This window comes from Trichechus manatus, unplaced genomic scaffold, assembly GCF_000243295.1.
Source record: "Trichechus manatus latirostris isolate Lorelei unplaced genomic scaffold, TriManLat1.0 scaffold00100, whole genome shotgun sequence".
NCBI classification, from domain to species: Eukaryota; Metazoa; Chordata; class Mammalia; order Sirenia; family Trichechidae; genus Trichechus; species Trichechus manatus.
In genome coordinates, this window is record NW_004444036.1 from 6043135 (window position 1) to 6066041 (window position 22907).

The window sequence follows — 22907 nt, forward strand, 5'->3', positions numbered from 1 at the left end:
TATATATGGAATGATCAAAATGTCAGTGTGACCTTGTCACAGAGATGATTATCTAAGTTATGAACTATTCTCCTGAGGGACTGATAGAGGTCCTACGTACACACCAAATGTGGACATTGAAAACCAGGGATCATCCAGCCCAAGGGTTCTAAACATTTTTTTGACCTAGGGGCCCTTTGGCAGTCTGGTGTCTCAGAAAAATGTTTTGAATGCATAAAACATCATACGTAGGGTTGCAAAGGAAGTCAATTATTCTGAAAATGTGGTTATCAAAATATTTAAAATTGTAAATGTATGATACAGTACTGTATGTGCTTCTTTATTAATCCGTTAAATAATAAGATCTAGCAGCAGACTGTTACCATAATTTTTTTATTGTACCTTAGATGAAGGTTTATAGAAAAAACTAGCTTCTCATTAAACAGTTAGTACACATATTGTTTTATGACATTGGTTAACAACCTCATGACACGTCAACACTCTCTCTTCTCAACCTTCAGTTCCCTATTACCAGCTTTCCTGTCCCCTCCTGCCTTCTAGTCCTTGCCCATTTAATCTGGTTTTGTTTTATGGGTCTGTCAAATCTTTGGATGAAGGGTGAACCTCAGGAGTGACTTTATTACTGAGCTAAAAGGTTGTCTGGGGGCCATATGCTCAGGGTTTCTCCAGTCTCTGTCAGGCCAGTAAGTCTGGTCTTTTTTGTGAGTTAGAATTTTGTTCTTCATTTTTCTCCAGCTCTGTCCAGGATACTCTATTATGATCCCGGTCAGAGCAGTCAGCGGTGGTAGGCAGACACCATCTAGTTGTACTGGACTCAGTCTGGTGGAGGCCGTGGTAGCTGTGGTCCATTAGTCCTTAGGACTAATCTTTTACTTGTATCTTATTTTCTTCATTCTCCCTTGCTCCTGAAGGGGTGAGGCCAGTGGAGTATTTTAGACGGCTGCTCACAGGCATTTAAGACCTCAGACACTACTCACCAAAGTAGAATGTAGAACATTTTCTTTAAAAACTGTTTTATGCCAATTGAGCTGGATGTTCCCTTAGATCCTGGCCCCCGGGGCCTCAGCTCAGCAATTCGTTCCCTCAGGGAGCTTGGACGTGTCTGTGGAGCTTCTATGGCCTTGCCTGTTACAACTTGTGCTGGCTTCCCCAGTATTGTGTACTGTCTTACCCTTCACCAAAGTTACCACTTATCTATTGCCTATTTAGTCTTTTTCCATCTCCACCCCTCCCCTCCCTCGTAACCATCAAAGATTGTTTCTTTTTGTGTGTAAATTTTTTCATGAGTTTTTATAGTAGCAGTCTCATACAATGTTTGTCCTTTGTGATTGACTTATTTCACTCAGCATAATGTCCTCCGGATTCATCCTTGTTGTGAGATGCTTCACAGATTCATCATTGTTCTTTATCATTGCATAATACTCTATTGTGTGTATGTACCATAGTTTGTTTATCCATTCATCTGTTGATGGGCATCTAGGTTGTTTCCACCTTTTTCCTATTGTGAACAATGCTGCCATGAACATGGGTGTGCATATGTCTATTCATGTGACGGCTCTTATTTCTCTAGGATATATTCCTAGGAGTGGGATTGCTGGATCCTATGGTATTTCTATTTCTAGCTTTCTAAGGAAGCGCCATATCATTTTCAAAAAATGGTTGTATCATTTTGCATTCCCACCAGCAGTGCCTAAGAGTTCCAATCTCCCCGCAGCCTCTCCAACATTTGTTATTTTCTGTTTTTTTGATTCGTGCCTATAATGCCAGGGTGAGGTGGTATCTCATTGTGGTTTTGATTTGCATTTCTCTAATGGCTAGTGATCACGAGCATTTCCTCATGTGTCTGTTAGCCAGTTGACTGTCTTCTTTGGTGAAGTGTCTGTTCATTTCCTTTGCCCATTTTTTAATTGGATTATTTGTGTTGTTGTTGTAGAGGTGTTGGATTTTCCTGTAGATTTTAGTAGCTACCATAATTTTGATGTGGTGATGACCGTAAACGACGTTTCAAGATATCTGCAACAACTGTCATGTGATATGAAAATATCTGTGGTTTCTATTGGTGATAAGTCACAGGTCCTGCTAATACTACTGTGGTTTGATGCTTACATTCACAGTTGAAAGAAATGCTTAATTTGGTTACTTTTTAGCACAGCAAGGTACTCCAGGCTCATCTTGCACTCTCCTTGCCCCAGCCCTGGAATCAGCCATTTCTCCAAGGATCCGTGGTTCTTTTCAGTCGAGAATGTAGTTTGGAAACCAAGATCTGGGTGCTATATGTGTTTGTTAGTAGGATGTCATTTCTTCTAGGCCCTCTCAACAGACAGACCTTGGAAATAGATGTATGCAGATACTTCTACACATATATACATGTGTGCATACATACCACATGCACACACATACATCGAATACATATACACACGTCTATATCCATTTCTCATTCTACCTCTATCTCTATATATCAAAACCCATGACTTCCCACTGATACCTCCAGTTCCAATCCAACACACACAATAAAACCAAACCATTTGCCGTCAAGTTGGCTCCAACTCATGGTGATCCCATGTATGTCAATGTAGAACTGTGCTCCATAGGGTTTTCAATGTCTGATTTTTCAGAAGTAGATTGCCAGGACTTTCTTCCAAGTTGCCTCTGGATGGGCGCAAATCTCCAACCTTTCGGTTAGCAGCTGAGCACGTTATGTAACCATTTGCACTACTTAGCACCTCCATAGTCCAAATATTGTGCATAAAAGTTACTTGGATTCATACCCTTCCACCTCAATATGGTTATGTTATTTGTTTGAAAGACACTTGAGTTCATTTTTTTCTGGTCGTATTCAATTTCAAGGTTCCTCCCACAAACTGTTATTTTAAGCTACTAAAATCTGAGATGGTTGGTTATGCAGCAATGGATGATCAAGACACTGCTGCATAACATCAGGAGGCACATGATGTCAGTTTGCCCTGTTACTGGTGATGGGAATTAGATCATTTGGTTAAGGTCTTGTCTACCAGATCTCTCTATTATAATTAATAAGTAATCTGTGGGGGTCTCAGGAAACCCTGGTGGCATAGTGGTTAAGGGCAACGGCTGCTAACTAAAAGGTTGGCAGTTTGAATCCACTAGGTGCTCCTTGGAAACCGTATGGGGCAGTTCTACTCTGTCCTATAGGGTCACTATGAGTTGGAATCAACTCGAAGGCAACGGGTTTGGTTTTGTTTTTTTGCAGGGGGGTCCTCATATTTCCTTAGTAACTCTTGCTACATTAACTTAAGACCACTATAAGCACCATAATCTAGGGACCTCCCTTCAGATTTATATTTTTCTCTGTGGAAATGTCTGCTTTCATGCCACAGGAATACAGAGAGAAAGGGGGCACCTATTGACTGAGTACCCAGCAGGTGGGCTCCACAGCTGGCAGAGAAGGTGGAAATCCAGCTGTGATGAAAACACTTGATTCTATTTGTAGTTCAACAGAGTCTGTGCTTAAAACAGAATGCTACAAACTCTGTGTAGGTTTGCCAACTTGTGATTCTTGATCCCAAGTCACGAGATTTGGAGAAAGAAAAGAGCAGTCTTTTTGTATTAAGCCTTTCATATGGAGTTAGGATTGGGTGCCTGCTGAGAAAGATGCCTGTTGAGGACACTGCTTCTCATTTTAACAGTAATGCAATTGTTTCCTAGTTAGGATGAACACCCTACTGCATAAAACCAGTTGGGTCTATGTTGCCATGTTGCTTCCATGTCATTTCATTTCTGCTTTTAAATATATTATTTGGTCATATTCACGCTATTAAAGCATGTTGTTGTTGCTATTAGGTGCCATTGAGTAGGTTCCAACTCATAGCAACCCCGTGTACAACAGAATGAAACACAGCCCAGTCCAGCACCATCCTCACCGTCATTGTTATGTTTGAGTCTACTGTTGCAGCCTCTGTGTTAACCCATTTTGTCAAGGACCTTCCTCTTTTTTGCTGACCCTCTACTTTACCAAGCATGATGTCCTTCTCCAGGGACTGGTCCCTCCTGATAAATCATGATCCTCTTATATTCCAGGTTTATGGATGTTCATGGCTATATCTCCAGTGCCTAGGATGGCACATAGTAGAGGCTGAACGTACACATGCATGGATCATTGAAGACATGAGGATTCCCCCTCTTTCATCTATGCCTCACAGATTTATAGCATGCCCACTCTCCTGTTATATGCTAGGACTTATCCTAGGCATTGAGCCACAGGGGTTAATAAAATACAGTCCTTGCTTTCAAGGGCTCACAGGCTAGACAGAAAAAGAGAAACACAAACAATGAATGATAAAACTATTTGGGAGGCAGGCATTGATAGACATGCACACTGAGTGTAGAGTGTTGGAAGAGGGGCACAGAACTCATCCACAGAGGGTGAGAAAAGGCCTCCTGGAGGAGGTGTTACCTGAGTTAACAATTATATAATACTCCTACAAGAACTCTATTTGTATAACCATAGTTTTAAAAGATAGTCAAAAGAAGAATATTTTAAAATTGTGCGTAAATCCATCCATACCCAAAAACCCGTTCCCGTCAAGTCAATTCCAACTCATAGCGACCCTATAGGACAGAGTAGAACTGCCCCATAGGGTTTCAAAGGAGTAGCTGGTGGATTTGAACTGCCGACCTTTTGGCTAGCAGCCAGAGCTCTTCGCCACCAGGGCTCCAACCCACCCAGTAGGTAATGGTAAACATCTTTGTTTATATCCTTCCATTTTTCTAGAACATACATACGGAAAAAGTATATGAAAATAGGCCCAATTCGTATATTCTCTTTTGTGACCTGCTTTTTCTCACTTAGCAATATTTTTATGAATATCTTTCTATGTCACCAAATATTCTACAATGTGAAATTTAAGGGCAGCACTATATGAAAAGAAAGAATGCTGGAACAAGATTGCTAAGTATGAGACAAAGTGAGATACAAATGCAACCCTGGGTGTTACCATTTTTACCAGGTAGAAATCATTTGTTTTTCTGCCAGACACACACACACACAAATCACTCACAATTTTATCGATCTTTCCTACAAGTTAGCATGGAAATACGTTATTTTACAGAGTCTGGGCTCTAAAGCTACATTTCTCTAGAGCTGCACTATCCAGTATAGTAGCCACATGTGGCTACTGAGCCCTTGAAAGACTAGAGTAACTGAGGAACTGAATTTTAAAAATTTTATTTAATTTTACTCAATTTTAATTTAAAAACTGAAGCATTGAAATATTTTCCCATTAAACTCAACTGTACTGTTTTGGTCGGATTACATTTCACTTTAACAGTTGCATCTTATACTGCTGTATTGTACTGCGATGTGTGTCGGGCACGAGAGTCCCGCGCATGTGTCATTTATAGCATTACAGATAAGCACACGTCAATCTAGTCAGTGCCAATGGATTGATTCAATTCCAATTATTTTTTCTATGCACTGATGTAACATTAAAATGTGTTTATTTGAATATTTTATACAGACAAAACAATTTACAGTGATACATATATGTGAATTGTAATTGGTAATTTAATTGAAATATTTATTATTCTTTAAATTATAATTAAATGAGTTTTTTAATTAAAAATCAGTGTGGACAAATTTTTAAACTTAAAAGGAAGGCATACTGCTGATACAGAATTGAGTGCAGTTGGAGAAACAAGTACTACACCAGAACAGGAAACAAACAAAGAGACTGGAAGAAAGCAGGTTGCAAAGTTCATGTAATTTGCCACAGCGTAGAAAAACAAACACGCGGCTTGTTGTGTAAAAATGGTTTAAAGATAATAGAGTGGACAATATTAAGAGACATATTCAGCAAATACAGAGTGAATTTGATAAGAACAATCAAAAAAGAATCAACAAAATTAGTTGCCTGAATTCATAATTGAATGTTCAATAAAAATTGTTTGAAAAATGTTGACAAGCTCTGAGCTTGTAACTTCGGCCAGCTTTATAATGGCTTGGATTCATGCACAAAAAAAAGAAAGCCATTTTTAGATGGTGATAGTAAAAAAAAAAATATATATATATATATATACACATTGTTTCAGTCATGGAGATTTTGTTTAAAAATTATAAGGAAAAAACTAAAAAAGGATATTTTGCCAAAAATGAAAGATTTTCAAATAAACCACAAAACAATTGCCTGTAGAATACAAGATCTTTCTAACAGTATCAAAGATCAACTGATTCAAAATGTGAAAAATTGCAAGTCCTTTTTTTTAATTTCAGATGATTCATATGATGTGTAACACTGCCCAGTTACTACTATGGGTACGTTTTGTCTCAAAGGACTTCCAAATTTACAAAGAAACGTCCGTTCACAGCCCAAAAAACATGTGGCACAGATATTTTTAAATCTTTTATGTCTGTCAAAGAAGAAGTTCAGTTAGATATGAAAAAAAAATTTTCTGTCACGACAGTGCTCCAGCTATGTTAGATCAAAAATCCAGATTTATGGGGATTTTAAAACAGGAGATGTGTTTTTCTGGTTGCTTCATTCCACTGAGTGATACATACTGAAAATATTTGTGCTCAGTTCTCTGAAATGACTCTGTGGAAAGAGTCATGGATATGGCTGTTAAAATTGTTCAGCGTATACGTGCAAATGCTGTGACTCATCAGTGTATGGAACTGTTGAAAGAAATGGAAGACCATGAATTTAATGATCTTATGTTCTTTGCCAATGCTTGTTGGTTGAGCCACTAACTGTTTCACGAAGATTTACTGTGCTGTGAACTCCAACTCTAGATTTTCTTGAAAGAAAAGGAATGCTTGCCAAAAATTGAGAAATCAAAGAAAAATAATAGCAGTGCGGTTTTCTCACACGTATCACACATTGCATTTGAACAAGATAAATGTGAAGCTCCAAGGAAAGGAAAAGCTTATTTGTGACTGAGCTAGACAGCCACAAGAATTTATGTCGAAATTGAAACTTGTCTTGATGTAAATCAATAATAATGATTTTATACACTTTTCTAACATGAATCCATATGCAGAAGATTTTAACTGCAATAGAAAGCATTATGTAAGTTGCTGCAAAAACTGTAAGAAAAATTTGAACAATGCTTTGTTTATATTGATAAATTTAGAATTGCTTTTCAAATCATGTAATACCCCTTTGAATTCAATATTAATAAGACTGAGTTGACACAAATTAGTAACTTGGACATACGTACTTTTGAAACTGTCATGCTTTTGCTTCAAAGTCAAATCACTTCTTCTAAAAAATAATAATAAATCAGCTTTGTCAATGTAGATGCAAATATTAAAGGAAAATGATTTTTTGGTACTCAGTTTAGTTACTGGAAAACTTAGGTATGTTGATACAACTTAGGTATGTGAATCTACTTTTTCAACTGTAAATTTTATGAACTCTAAATACAAATGAAGTATTTCTGATGAAAATTAGCATTCAAATTGAGCTGTGTTATAAGTGTAGAATGCATACTGGATTTCAAAGACTTAGGATTAAAAAAGTAAAACACCTCATTGATTTTTTATATGGAATACTTATTGAAAGGATAATATTTTGGATACATTAGATAAAATAATATACATTATTAATATCAGTTTCTCCAGTTTCTTTTTACTTTTTTTTTTAAATATGGCTACTAGAAAACTTAAAATTGTATATGTGGATCTATTGGAAACCAATGCTCTGCATCAGACAACCTAGGTGGATTTATTCACCAATACTCTAGCATCTGGCGTAGTGGTTAAGAGCTATGGCTGCTAACCAAAAGGTCAGCAGTTCAAATATACCATTTACTCCTTGGAAACCCTATGGGGCAGTTCTACTCTGTCCTGTAGGATTCGACTCAATGGCAATGGTTTTTATTATTATTATTTTTTTACTCCAGCATCACGTTGAAAGGGCATGGAATAATCTTTGTACCCTATTTCCAAATTTTGGATAATTTTTTCTTAACATTATAGGCTCATGAAAGACCGTGGTGTGTCTGAGACTTGGCAGCAGTTTAGCAGGTTTAGAGCCCTGTGTCTTTGAAGGCTTTTTTTTTAAAAGAGGTACATGATTTTTTATTAATATAAAATTAGTTTCTCTTTGCTACCACTAATAAATGTTAAACAAAAAAAATTTTTTTTTTATTATGGTGTTTATTGCCATTTAACTTTTTGGATTTTACTGTGCTTTAGGTGTAAATTTACAGCACAAATTAGTTTTTCATTCAAAAATTTATACACCAATTGTTTTGTGACATTGTTTGCAATCCCTGCAATGTGTCAGCACTCTCTTTCCACCCCGGGCTCCCTGTGTCCATTCGTCCAGTTTTCCTGTCTCTTCTTACCTTCTCGTCTTTGCTTTTGGGCAGGTGTTGCCCATTTGGTCTCATATACTTAATTGAACTAAGAATCAGTTTCTCATGTGTGTTATTGTTTGTTTTATAGTCCTGCCTAATCTTTGGCTGAAAGTTGGACTTTGGGAGTGGCTTCAGTTCTGAGTTAGTAGGGTGTCCAGGGGCCATAATCTCGGAGGTTCTTCCAGTCTCTGTCAGATCAGTAAGCCTGGTCTTTTTTGTGTGTGTGAATTTGAATTTTATTCTATATTTTTCTCCCACTCTGTCTGGGACCCTCTATTGTGATGCCTGTCAGAGCAGTCAGTGGTGGTAGCTGGGCACCATTTAGTACCTCTGGTCTCAGGTTGGTGGAGGCCATGGTTCATGTGGTCCATTAGTCCTTTGGACTAATATTTCCTTGTGTCTTTGGTTTTCTTCATTCTCCTTTGCTCCAGATGGGGTGGGACCAGTAGCTGTATCTTAGATGGCAGCTCGCAAGCTTTTAAGATCCCAGACGCTACTCACCAAAGTAGGATGTAGAACATTTTTTTTTATGAACTCTGTCATGCCAATTGACCTAGGTGTCCCGCAAGACCATGGTCCCCAGCCCTCAGCCCCAGTAACTCGGTCCCTCAAGGTGTTTGGATGTGTCTAGGAAGCTTCTGTGACTTTGCCTTGGTCAAGTTGTGCTGCCTTCCCCTATATTGTGTGTTGTCTTTCCCTTCACCAAAGTTAACATTTGTCTATTATGTAGTTAGTGATTTCCCCTACTCATCCTTTCCCTCCCTAATAACCATGGAAAAATTTTTTTCTGTGTGTAAACCTTTTGCTGAGTTTTTATGATAGTGGTCTCATACAATATTTGGTCTTTTGTGATTGACTTATTTCATTTAGCATAGTGCCCTCCAGATTCTTCCATGTTGTGAGATATTTCATGGATTCATCATTGTTCTTTATTGTTGTGTAGTATGAAGGCATTTTTTTTTTTTTTGGAGTTGAGTAAGAAAGGAAGGCTAAGGCCAGATCATGAAGAGCCTTTAGGCCATACCATAGCATTGCAGTGGAGAGTTTTATCGAGGGGGGTTGTTGTATCATTGGAGTTATAATCTGGAAAGATAACTGCCTTAGGTGGGTTCGCTAGAGAAGCAAAACCAGTGAAGCGTGTATAAATATATATGTGCATGTGTATATATATATGTGTATATATATGTATATATACATAGAGAGAGAGAGAGAGATTTATATCAAGGAAATGGCTCACATGGTTGTAGAGACTGGAAAGTCCCACGTCCGTGGGTCAGGCTGGAGGCTTCTTGTGACTCATGTAGCTGCAGGGGCTGACAAACCCAAGATCTGCAGGTAAGATGGCAGGCCGCTGGCTCGCAGGCTGCAGAAGCTGATGAATCCTAAGAATGGCAGATAAGCTGCTAGTTCAATCTCAAGAACCAGAGGCCAGATGCAGGATCCAGAGTGAGCAAAAGCCGGCGAGCTTTGCCAGAAAGTCCACATATATTGGATGCAGGCCACACCCCCAAGGAAACTCCCTTTCAACTGATTGGCTGCTTATAGCAGATCTCATCATGGAGGTAATTATATCATTACATAGCTGCCAAACCACTTCATAACTGCCAAACCACTGAGAATCATGGCCTAGTCAAGTTGACACACAACCTTAACCATCACAACTATTGAAGCAGGTGGAGCATGGGATGCAGGGAGCCAGTTATTACTGTATAGGACAGAAAGCGTAAGAGCCTGAACTTAGGCAATGGGAACCTTGGCGATAGGGGGTGGGGGAAATGATGAGATGATTTAAGAAAGATCTGGTGACTGATGGTGTGTGGGAAGTGAAGGGAGGAAGGAGTCAAAAATGAGTCTGAAGTTTCTGATGTGGGCCGCTCAGCAGATGGTGGTACAGACAGAGCCTGTGTTTATTCACTATTCGCTATTATTTCAAATGTCTCAGGTTTGAGATTACATGAGAAAGACCATGTTGGGTAGGAAGATATGGAATTCAGTTTGATCATGTTGACTTTGACATTCTAGTGGGTGAAAATAACCAAATGACAAGTCCAAAGCTCAGAGGAAGAGGTGGGAGCCAGGGATGGAGATTTAGGAATTGTGATGGTTAAGATTGTGTGTCAACTTGGCTGGGCCATGATTCTCCATGTTTTAATGTAATCACTCCCATGATTAAATATACTGTGAGTAGCCAATAAGATGAAAGGGAGTCTCCTTGGGGGTGTGGCCTGCATCTGTATATAAGCAGACGTGCCAGTTTTTCGCTCTCTCTGGATCCTGTGGCTGCTTCCTGTCATCTCATCTCCCGTTCTTGGGACTTGAGCTGTCAGCTTATCTGCCAAACCTGGGATTCGTCGATCTGCACAGCCTGTGAGTGGGAGCCCTGCTCTCCGACCTTCTGATCGTGGGCTTGCCAGTTTCTGCAGCTGTGTGACTTGGGAGAGGCCTCTACCCCGATCCATGGACTTGGGATGTTCTAGCCTCTACAATAGCGTGAGCTGTTTCCTTGATATAATCTCTTTCTATATATATATTTATACACTTTACTGGTTTTGCTTCTCTAGAGAACACAGCCTAAGAGAGGAAGCTTCTGCATATAGGAGTAGATGAAATCACCCGGAGAAAGAGGGCCTTAACTTTGGTTGTACCTTAGAATTACTCAGAGGGGAGAAAACCACAACAAGAAGATGGATGGTAAAGTGAGGAGGAAATAGACTGAAGGTCTTGATATGGTCAAATAACCGGCATGCCACACATATCTGAGTGGTCCCATGCCCTTTAAACGTAGCTGCCTCCTCCCTCTAAACCCCCTCCCCCCATATCCAAAATCAATGGAGTTGAGGAGCTCAAGGAACTGAGATGTGGAGTTGGCCACATCATCCACAGAGAAGCCAAAGCTGCAGCCGGGATGAGGCAGGCCTTCAGGTCATTCAGGCATCCAAGCCGTCAGTGAATGTCAGGGACCCACCTGGAGGCCTGGTTGGGAGTGATGGGGCTGGATGAGGTATCACCCTCCCAAGGGAGGAGCGTGTATGTTTGTTTTTATTTTAAAGTCTATGAACAATAGACTGAAAGTATCAAAAGAGTGAACTTCCTGTTTTTCTCCGCCCTGCACTTCAAAAGACAGAATATGTTTCCCTAAGTCAAGCTGGCTTGTTACAGAGAGATTTAAACATGTCTTAGACTCTTCTAGGTCACATATACTTTGGGAGCATTGCTTTTTTCTTTTTTAATATTCCTATATTTTCTATACATTTACTGTTTTCTAATTTTGGTTTGGTTTTTGCAAATTCCCTAAACTTCTGTTTTTCTGGAAATGCCCTAATTTCGCTGTCATATTTGAGAGACAGTTTTGTTGGATGTATAATTCTTGGCTGGCAGTTTTTTTTCCTCCAAAGCTTTATATATGTCATCCCATTGCCTTCTTGATGTTTACTGTTTTGGATAACTTTTTATTTTGATTTGATTTTAAACACACACACAGAAAAGTAGCAAAAGTAGCACAAAGAATTCCTGTATAGCCTTTACTCAGATTGAACAATTACTGATGTTTTGACCCATTTGCTTTTGCTTTATTAGTTTCTCTCTCTCTATTTTTATTTATACGTGTGTGTTAATTTTTTTTTCTGAATCATATGAGAGTAAGTTGGAGCCATTATACCCCTTTACTGGAAACGCTTCAGTATGTACTTCCTAAGAACAAGGACATTTTCTTATGTAACCACAGTACAATGATCAAAGTCGGGACATTTAACGTGGATACAATACTACTGTCTAGCCCACAGTCCTTGTTCTAATTTTGTCAAGTGTCCCAATAATGTCATCTATGGCTATTTTTCTTTTCTAGTCCAGGATCCAATCCAGAATCACACATTGTGATTTAATTGTCGTACTGCTTTAGTCTCTTTTTATCTGGCACAGTTCATTGACCTTTCTTTGTATTTCTTGACCTTGACATTTTTTGATGAGTACAGGCCATTCGTTTTGTCGAAGGTCCTGTAGTTTGAGTTTGTCTGATATTTTCTCATGATTAGATTCAGGTTATGCATTTTTGGCAAGAAAACCACAGAAAGGATGTTGGGCCCTTCTCAGGACATCACACTAAGAGGCACATGATGGCAGTTTGGTATAATTGGGGATCTTACCATTGCTTTGCAACAGCAAAGAACATTTCTTTTAGCTTAATTTTTCCATTTGGCAGTCATCTTGCATTACAGTAAAATTTTTTTGTTTTTTCCGAAGCATCGTAACATGAAGTTTCTGAATTAGTTTGGATTAACTGCAGATAACCAAAGAGCAATAGCCTAGTTGTTTTTTTTTTTTTATTTTTAAGAAGCAAGTGTAAAATATATACATTCAATTTTTATTGGTAGAATTTTCACGTCACCAGGTATACTTAGAAACAAAATCTGCTACCTATTTTAGACCAAAATTAGAAAACTGGAAATTTGTAAATAATTTTGAAAAATTTATAATTTAAGATTATGAGGACAAAGTTCACGACACAATGAACACATTTTTAAACTATTAATATTAGTTTACCCTTAAAGTACAAGACCTTTATGATTAACATTGTAATGTGCCAGGCAACATACACGCTAACCAGAAGAGCTCTGTGGCTTGTAGGGAGGAGTAAGTGATGGTTTGCTGGGTGACTCCTAGCAGCAACTGCTGCATTATGATTGGAGGCAGATCTGCAGAGCCTGACAAAGGGGAGTCATGAGACTGGTGGTGCCGAGGGGAAGAAGTAGAAAACTGAGCCAAAGAAGATTTTAAAATAAGAGCTGTGTCAACATGCATAAATTCACTTGCTTTGAAGAAGCTGCAATGGGATCCAGGAACCGGAAAAAAGACTATTTATCGTTTTATCTTTGCATGCCAAAATGTAATCTCTTTTTCTTCTTCCCTTTCCTTAAAACAACAATTGTCGGCATGTAGAGTGAGTGTATTTTAAATGAACCGTTCAGTGCATTTTTCTGCACTCATTTCCAGTACTGAGCAGCAATGATAGATGAGAAATTCTACTGACTCTGCAGTTAAACTGACCCACACTCCAAGACTCACTCTGCCACAGACTGGCGCATGGCCTTGAGAAAGTTACTTGGCATCAGTGTCTGTGTCATTAAACAGGGGCATAAATGTGCTTGGGTTGGGAGGATTAGAAATAAAACATACAAAGAACGCACAGCTCTTTATAGATGCCATGGCCCTACTAGGCATTCATTCACTCATGCAGTTGGACGTAGGTGGTGGTTGTTAGCTGCCATCGAGTTGGGCCCATCACCCTGCAGGCAAGAAAGAACAAAGACCCAAAGATCCACAGAGCACAGTGCTGCCACCCTGCAGAAATGGCAGCTCACGTGAAATCCCACCGCAATCAGCTTCCAGGACTAACCCTGACTGTTGGGTTGTATCAAATGCATTTAACACAAGTGGACCCTCTGTAGGCTTTGAAATCTTATAGCTCTCCTGTACGAAATGGTAACTGAGATGCGAATTGCCTTATAATCTCCCAGGTACCCACCATTTGGACTGAGGCAAAAGGGGGCTAACAGTTAAACATTAGTCGTAACTCATTAAAAATAATAGCTAATCCTTCCATGGGGCTTTCTGGATGCCAGGTACTGTTCTAAGTGCTATACTTCTATTAATTTACTTAATCTTCAGAACAATTATATGACGGAGGTGCTAGTATGCTCCTTCCTTTACAGATGAGGAAAGTGAGGCCCAAAAGGATTAGATTTGTCCAAAGTCACCAGCAAGCAAATGGAAGAATCAAGATAAGAACAGGCTAACAAAGGGTGGTGATCTTCACCACTCTGCTGTACTGTCTCTCCAAAGACTAAGGAAGTAAAGAATAAACCTTACAGAAACAAATGTATTTAACTAGCATGCTCGGCTGCTAACTGAAAGGCTGATGGTTCGAACCTACCCAGCCACTCCATGGAAGAAGGACCTGGCAATCTGCTCCCGTAAAGATTACAGCCTAGAAAATCCTATGGGGCAGTTCTACTCTGTCATGTGGGGTCGCTATGAGTTGAAAATCAACTTGGTGGCACCTAACAACAACAATAACTGAGAGGGAGTCCCTGGGTGGTGCAAACAGTTAACGCTCTCTGTTAAACCGAAAAGTTGGAGGTTCAAGTCCACTCTGAGGTGCCTTGGAATAAAGGCCTGGTGATCTACTTCTGAAATATCAGCCACCAAAAACCCTATGGAGCTCAGTTCTACTCTGACACACGTGGAGTTGCCACGAGTCGGAGTGGACTGGAAGGCAACTGGGACTGGAAGGCAACTGGAACTGGTAACTGAGAATTTAGTTACATCTTCAAGTATAACTATATTAACTAATGCTACATTCAGAAGAGAAGCCAGAGAGGTACTTTGTGGACCACACCAAGCTTTGTTATTTGCTTCAGTAACAATTTTAATTGCTTCGTTATTTGGGCAGGGCTTAGGCAATGCATTGCGAGAATTAAGCTCTCCTTCCCAAATACCTCATCTTTTGCTTAAGGTGAGAGAAAAGGAGGAAATGGCTAGCTCTGTTTTCTGAGTTGTGTTTTCTCAGCCTGAGTAGTGTATAGGTGCTGACGAGCTTCAGGTGGCCAAGCCTCACTGTAAGTCAGGCTTTCTCAATCTGGAGGAACCCTCTGAGGGTGTACAGACATATCTCAGGAAGCTGTGAGCCTTCGAGGGGGGAAGAATATGATTGCAGGTTAACGGCAGGAACAGACTTCTCTTCCTTTTGTGTTCTATATGCCAGTTCTAAATGGGTCAGTGGGGACATGATGAGGATTATGACTGGCAACTCAGGCTACTGGCTTGAAAAGCCTTGAGGGAAACCTATTTTGTCATTTACTTTTCTTAAATAATCCAGAGAGTTCTACCAAAAAACTCTCCCCCCCCCCATTAAAAGTTATTTCATTATTATTTTTTTTAATTGTGCTTTAGCTGAAAGTTTACAGCTCAAGTTAATTTCTCATACAAAAATTTATACACATATTGTTTTGTGCTATTAGTTGCAATCCCCACAATGTGACAGCACACTCCCTCTTTCCACCCTGGGTTCCCTGTGTCCATTCAACCAGTTCCTGTCCCTTCCTGCCTTCTCATCCCACCTCCAGACAGAAGCCGCCCATTTGGTCTTGTGTATCTGGTTGAACTAAGAAGCACACTCCTCACATGTATTATTTTTTGTTTTGTAGTCCTGTCTAATCTTTGTCTGAAGAGTGGGCTTCAGGAATGGTTTCGGTTCTGGGTTAACAGAATCCAGGGGCCATAGATTTGGGGGTTCCTCCAGTCTCTGTCAGACCATTAAGTCTGGTCTTTTTATGTGAATTTGAGTTCTGCTCCACACTTTTCCAGCAAACTCTTAAAGGGCTTCTGAGTTGGCTGTGGACTGCCTGGCAGCTCTGGGGATCAGGGACATGAGTCGAATGACGGGGAAACGGAGTTGGGGAAGTCACACTGAGCCTGGTTCTGTTGGGAGCCTGGGCTGGCTGGGGTTCTCTGGGGTGTTGAGCATGATGTTCTATTCCTCAGTTCATCTCAAAAGATGTAGATATTGGGGGCTTACTGTATGCCAGACACCATGCTAACACTGAGCATGCAAGGGTGAAGAGTCACGATGGCTGTCCTGAAGGAGCTTGGTGCCTAGCGTAGCGTGTACATTAATAAAAATACAGACGTCATCATCATTGTGGCTACCTACCATTTACTGAATAATTGTTATGTGTCTGGCAATACCTCAGTGCTTTTCATATATATATATATTCATTTAATCCTCACAACAACTCTCTGAGGTGGGTGCTATTAGCTCCATTTTACAGAGATGGGAAAGGAAGCACAGAGAGATTGAGGAGCTTGTCCACCTTCACACAGCTAGTAAGAAGTAGGCTAGGGATTTCACCCCCAGAAACTGGTGGAGTTAGGCAATAGCTCCAGAGAGAAGGGAGACAGGGCACCTCCTCCAGCCCCATACTCCCTGATGGGGAGGGGTGTCCACTGGCGGGAGGCAGGCAACCTCACACACCTGGAACTCCGGAAGTCATAAGAAAAGTGGGGATACTTTGGGACAACCAAGGCAGGGGAATCAGGGGAGCACAGTGAGCTATCTGTCTGGGTTCAAGTCCCGGCTCTACCACTTCCTAGCTAACTAACCTCTTTGTGCCTCAGTTAACCCGTTTGTAAAATGGGGAGAACTGCACCTACCTCATAGGGCTATTGTAAGGATTAAATAAGTTTGCATTTGTCAAGTGCCTCGCCCAGAGCAAGTGCTGTGTGTTTGTTAGGTATGTGGGGAGAGGCTGAAGAAGTTATCAGAGCAGAGGTCAGGGGAGCTGACCCCCGGGGCCCTAGTGTCCCAAGGAACATATTTACCCCAAGGACATTCTATAGGCTGCACAGGGCCTGTGCTCTGGAGACTGTGAGGAAATGTCTTTCCTCTTCGTTCCTAAAATATTTGTAATTTTTTGACTTAAGAAACTATGTGTGTGTGGTGCGGGGTGGGGGTCTCCAGGCTGCTTGCTCCTCCTAATCCACCTTGTCTCTGGGAAAACCACAGTCACGAGGCTGGCTTCCCAGCAGCCTTCATTTTTGCCCTTTTTGCAAACACCTCACTCCAACCCCCTCCCATCAGGCATCTACTTGAAATTTGCTTCTGGTGGTAAAGTTGATGCATTAAAAATTTCTATGCTGCTGGTGGCGCAGTGGTTAAGAGCTACAGCTGCTAACCAAAAGGTCAGCAGTTTGAATCCACCAGCTGCTCCTCTGAAACGCTATGGGGCAATTCTATCCTGTCCTATAGGGTTGCTATGAGTCGGAATCAACTGGGTGGCAACGGGTTTGGTTTTTTTTGGTTTTATGCTGCTTTACCTTGCAAACTTGGTTTGGCCACGAGCTGCCCTTTGATTAGACAGTGGCACTCTTGGCTTCACATTGCAGTCTCCTGGGTTTTTTTTTGTTTTTTGTTTTAAGTACTGATGCCCAGGCTGCACCCTGAACCTGTTACATCAGAATCTCTGGGGATAGGGTCCAGGCATCAGTATGTTTTCAAGCCCAACTCCTACCCTATGCCAGCATGAGAATGCAGGGGGAGGGGAATCACTGTGAAAGATTCCAGGCTTCCTCTTTTTAATAAAAAATGTAAATAAATAGCTTACTAGGGCTGCTGTAACAAAGTCGCTTTAAAACAGCATAAATTTATTCTCTCACAGTTCTGGAGGCCAGAAGTCTGAAATGAAAGGCGTCAGCAGGGCTGTGCTCCTTCCAGAGGCTCTAGGGGAAAATTCTTCCTTGCCTCTTCCAGCTTCTGGTGGCTCTAGGCGTTTCTTGGCTTGGGGTTGCATGACTCCAATGTCCGCCTCCGTCTTCACATGGCCTTCCCTGTGTGCCTGTGTCAAATCCCCCTCTACCTTTCTCTTCTATGGACATCTGTCATTGGGTGTAAGATCCATCTGGATAATCCAGGATAATCTCATCTGGAGATCCCTGATTTAATTACACCTGTAAAGACCTTTTTTCCAAATAAGTTCACATTGACAGTTTCTGTAGTTTAAGGCACGGGCATATCTTTGTGGTGGTCACCATTCAACACACAGTGTTTAACTAGCTGGGTGAGTCCCACGTTCACCTAAAAAATGGCAGGGGAATGATCCAGATTTCTGCTGGCCACTCTAATCCCAATAGCTAATGCCGGCTGTTTTAAGAGAGGAAGTGATTTCACCTCAGCTACACATAGGGGGCAGGGAAGCCTCAACGTTTCCAAGGACCCCAAGTGAACTGGCAAAAAAGCAAAAATCAGAACACAAAACAAAAGGCTTTAATGCATTCCTTCTCTTCACAAGGAGGGTTTGGGTTGGCAGCACCATTGGTGACGCCCTGGTCCTCATAGCCTGCAGATGATTCCAGTTAATACCCCTGCGGACGCCACTACCTTCTTTTCAGCAGAAGGGCTCCTTTCTGTTTTGGACTTTCTTCTCCCCAGTAGGTTGTTACTGTTGCTAACTGGGCAGGGTGGAGTGGCTCTTCCTCTAAGTTTATAAAAAACTCTGTTGCAGATGTCCAACTTGGCCTGACTGCTAATAAACAAGTTGGCCTATTTGAAAGTGAGTTTTGGATCATAGCAATACCTAATACTCAGCATTTTGCTCAGCGGGTGACCAGTGTTTTTTCACTTTAAGCTTTGACTTCATCCTATTGCCCATATTGTCACTGCCTTCCAGCCACATGCCACCAGGAACACAACTGTGTTGAACAAGCTGAGTTTGTTGTTGCAGTGAGGGAGAGTACACGGCATGGGGGGTCCTGGGAAGAGGGTTGTAGAAAGCACTTTCTATAGGATTTGGGCGTGTGTCAGGTGATTTTAGGGCAGGTTGAAGGAAGCAGGGCTTTGTTCTGGATTGGATGCTGTCAGAAAGCAAGGGTAATTCTATGACTGGGAGTCTTAATAACACTTATCTAGAAGGAGGGAATATTAAAGTGAGGCTAAAGCTTGTGATGTGTAAAGAAGCAGCAGCCACTGACGTGAGCCAGGATTGGAGGATATTTGGTCATTTTGTGGTTTGGACAAGGTTTATGTTGTTTCTGTGTTCAGAGGTGATTACAGAATGGTCTTGTTTTTATCTTGATTCATCCTGGTCACAGAGTGGCCTTGTCTGATATTGGTGTTCTGGGAAATTACATTCAATAGTAGAATACCCAGACCCAGCTGTCCTACTTACCAATGACACAATCCTGGCAAGACTATAAAGGTAGGACATGGACAGGAACCAAAGCCCCAAGGCCTCTTTAAATACCTTGGGAATGGGCCTCGGTGTTGCTCTGAGCACCCCGCCAGCTCAGAGCAACACCGAGGCCCAGCTGATAGCACCAGGCCAGCTCCTGGATGGCAGGGGCTGCCTCTCTCTTTCTCAGTCCTCCCTTTTGGCCAAGAGCAGAGGAGGTCAGGCCAGAGGATAGTAATTCATGATATCCACCTTTTTACCTCTGCCGAGGCAGGAGGCTGTTTAGAGAATGCAGTCTGTGATTGGGCTAGGGTGAAGTAAGTCTCTCCTGCTTCTTTTGTTACAGAATGAGTTGCTGAATTCTCTGATGTAACAATGACTGTGCAATCACATTAAGACTCTACACAGCATACATTGGTCAATTGTAACACAATTACCAGAAACAAAATGATTATTAGTCCCATAAAAGGTCTTGAAGCCAGTGGCCTAGATTATAAAACCTAGGCAATGAGAACGTGTTTCAGAATCCAGATAAGTACTCACAGCCCATTCAGAGGTGTTTAAAGAGGCCTTGGGGCATTGGTTTCTGTCCATGTCCTACCTTTACAGTCTTGCCAGGATTGTGTCATTGGTAGGTGGGACATACATTGGGGACATCCTCGCAATATGTCTAAAATTATCCCAACAATGTTAGTTCCATATCATAGCCCATTCATCTCTGATGTTGTACTAACATCTTGAAGCATTTTTATTAAACTCCATTTTGTTGTTATGGCTAGCTTAGTAGTTAATGGCAAAGCATCTGAGGGTTTTTAAATCTCCATTAATTTTGATCCTTGCAGCAGGCAAGGTGAGGTGGAAGTGCTGGGGGTGAGGTTTCAAGCCTGAGCCCAGGCAGGAGCCAGAGCCCGAGGTGAGTGGTGACTGCTGTCGAATTGCAGGACACAAGCTGCTGAGCAGAACTGGCTGTGTAATTTATGGGGCCCAGTGCAAAATGAAAACACAAGTACCCTTGTTAAAAAATTAGGAATTTCAAGACAGTGACAGCAGAGCATTAAAACAAGGGCAGGGCCCTTCTGAGTGGGAAGCCCTGTGTGACTGCAGAGGCTGAATGCCGAGGAGAATGACCTTGCTCCTGAGCAGCTTGGAGGGGCCCACCTGAGTCCTTTGGAGCCCTGCAACATGGAGGGGAAGGACAACTATGTTCTAGTAACCTGACTCCAGAGGAAAGTCAAGAACTGGAGAACATCCGAGGAAGAAAGCAGGAACTGCGGGCTGACATACAGAGACTGAAGGGAGAGAGAGCAGAATAGTTAACAGAATCGAGAACCTGGGATCCACAGAAGAAAGGAGAAACAGGCAGAGGAACAAATAAGTGGCCATGGTTAGGAAAACATTTAATGCAGGCCCTAAAAGGAGATCCAGTTCTTAATAGAGAATGGTCTATTGAAGAACACCTGTGAATACATTGCATTGCTCAGTTCTTATAGATGAAGGACTCAGCAAAAGCGCCACTGGGTACTGCACTGGGGGAGAGAGATGAGTTTAATATTCAGGTTTTTGTGCCTGATGGTTAATTTTATGTGACAACTTGGCTAGGCTTTGTTTCCAGTTGCTTGGCCAAACACTAGTCTAGTTGCTGTCATGGGGTAGTTACATGTGATTAGATCAGTTGGCCTTGGGTAGAGAAGATTAGTTTATGTAATGTAATGTAATGACCCTATATTTAATGTAGGGTACCATATTTTTGTGAAAATAACGTGCTCCTTCTTAGTTTGTTTGCCAACAGCACCCTTCCCTTGTGAAGTATTTTCGTAAGTGTGTTGTGCTAATTTTTTTTTTATAACAACATGTAAAAAATTGGCGTTTTTTTGTGTAAAATTATGATAATCATCTTCCTGGATCAATAAGCAACATCATGATAAATGGAGAAAATATTAAAGTTGTCAAGGATTTCATTTTACTTGGATCCATAATCAATGCCCATGGAAGCAGCAGTCAAGAAATCAAACGGTGTATTACATTGGGCAAATCTGTCGCAAAAGACCTCTTTAAAGTGTTAAAAAGCAAAGATGTCACTTTGACGACTAAGGTGCGCCTGACTCAAGCCATGATATTTTCAATTGCCTCATATACATGTGAAAGCTGGACAAGAATAAGGAGACTGAAGAAGAATTGATACCTTTGAATGATGGTGTTGGCAAAGAATGCTGAATATACCGTAGACTGCCAGAAAAATGAACACATTTGTCTTGGAAGAAATACAGCCAAATGCTCCTTGGAAGCAAGGACGACAAGACTTCATCTCATGTACTTGGACATGTTATCAGGAGAAGGACATCATGCTTGGTAAAGTAGAGGGTCAACATAAAAGAGGAAGACCCTCGACGAGATGGATTGACACAGTGGCTACAACAACGGGTTTAAACAGCGATTGTGAAGATGGAGCAGTATTTTGTTCTGTCGTACATGGGGTTGCTTTGAGTTGGAACCAGCTCGACTACACCTAACAACAGCAACAAATCCCCTTCCACAGTGCAATCTAATGAAATGTAATCAATCAATCTGTTGAGGTCATACAAGTGTAGGGTGGATCCTAAACCTAACCATGTCCACGTAAGGGTCATCTACAAGGCAAGGAATGCCAAAGAACCAAGGAACACCTGGAGCTACCAACAAGGAAGGAATCTACATGGATGAGACCCTGATTTGGACTTCTAGCCTCCGGAACTGTGAAAAAAAAAATTATTTTCTGTTCCTTAAAGTCACCCATTGTGGTATTTCTGTTATGGCAGCACTAGGTAACTAAGACACATGAGTTCAAGGATCTAAACTTTGTCCAGGCATTACAGCAATCCTGTGGAGCTTCTGAATGCTGGGAGATGCACAGAAGATTGATGGGGTCCATGGAGTCATTTGCCCCGTGATACTGTCAGTGGAAGGTTTTAGGACGAGGACACTTATGCTCTCTCCTTTGCCATCATCGTATTAAATGCTAGTCATAACCCCAATGTCAAAGAGTAGCCCATTGTGGAAAGATTCATTGCCGTACAATTGAGGCATCAGTGATGAAGAAGTCCTGCCAGAGGAGAAACTCCGGATTCTGTCATTTCCCGATAAAACATCAACAACGATATTATCCTCTTACTTGCACCTTTCCCACGCCCATGTTGCCGTGAAAACGCAGATGATCTAAATGCCCAAGAGCTTTGGATTTGGGCCTCCAATGCAAAACTGACGTCTGCTAATAATAATGACGGTAATAATCCTAATAGGTTTAACCGTGTAGCATTTTAAGAGTTAGGAAAACAGCAGGCAGGACTTTTTGACGATAGGGGTGGATCCTAGCATTTTATTTCCATGACTTGGCCCAGAAATCAGAGGGGCTGGAGCTTGGGGGGGAGGCCCCGGGGGAACTGTCCGGAGTGGACCCCCGAAAGTGGGGCCGAGCTGTTTAAACCTAAAGGGACCTAAGAGATGGCGGGAGTGCGGCTAAATCCCGCGCGGGGCGCGGCCGTTGGTGACGCACGCCGGGGAGCAGGCGCCCACGTTTCCACCACTAGCGCGGCCTCCCCCTCGCCCCCCCCTCTGGAGGCGCCCGGCCCCGCCCCGCGCCCCGACCGCTCACGGCGGCCCCTCCCCCTCCGCCCTGGGTCTCTCGCCGCCACCTCCCAGCCGCCCGCAGTCTCCCGCCGCCGCCTCCCAGGCATGGCCCAGAGCCTCGCCGCACTATGGCAGCAGCACGGCACAGCACCCTGGACTTCACGTTCGGCGCCAAAGGTGAGGGCGCTCGCCGCCACCTGCCCGCGGGCCGGGCTGGGGCCGGGCGGGCGCGCGGGAACGAACAAT

The 22907-nt window shown here is 41.9% G+C and overlaps 1 protein-coding gene and 1 pseudogene across 1 annotated transcript in view; both read left to right on the forward strand.

Moving 5' to 3' along the window:
• The first annotated feature begins 20240 nt into the window (after window positions 1-20240).
• On the forward strand, window positions 20241-22254 carry LOC101340653 (cytohesin-1 pseudogene; annotated as a pseudogene).
• A 469-nt stretch (window positions 22255-22723) lies between these two features.
• The window catches only part of SMS (spermine synthase), a 61201-nt gene continuing 61017 nt past the window's right edge, over window positions 22724-22907 (forward strand). Inside the window, exon 1 of the mRNA XM_004382848.2 lies at window positions 22724-22838. Within this exon, the coding sequence (XP_004382905.1) occupies window positions 22790-22838 (49 nt within the window). The 5' untranslated portion in view covers window positions 22724-22789. The remainder of the gene's footprint in view (window positions 22839-22907) is intronic.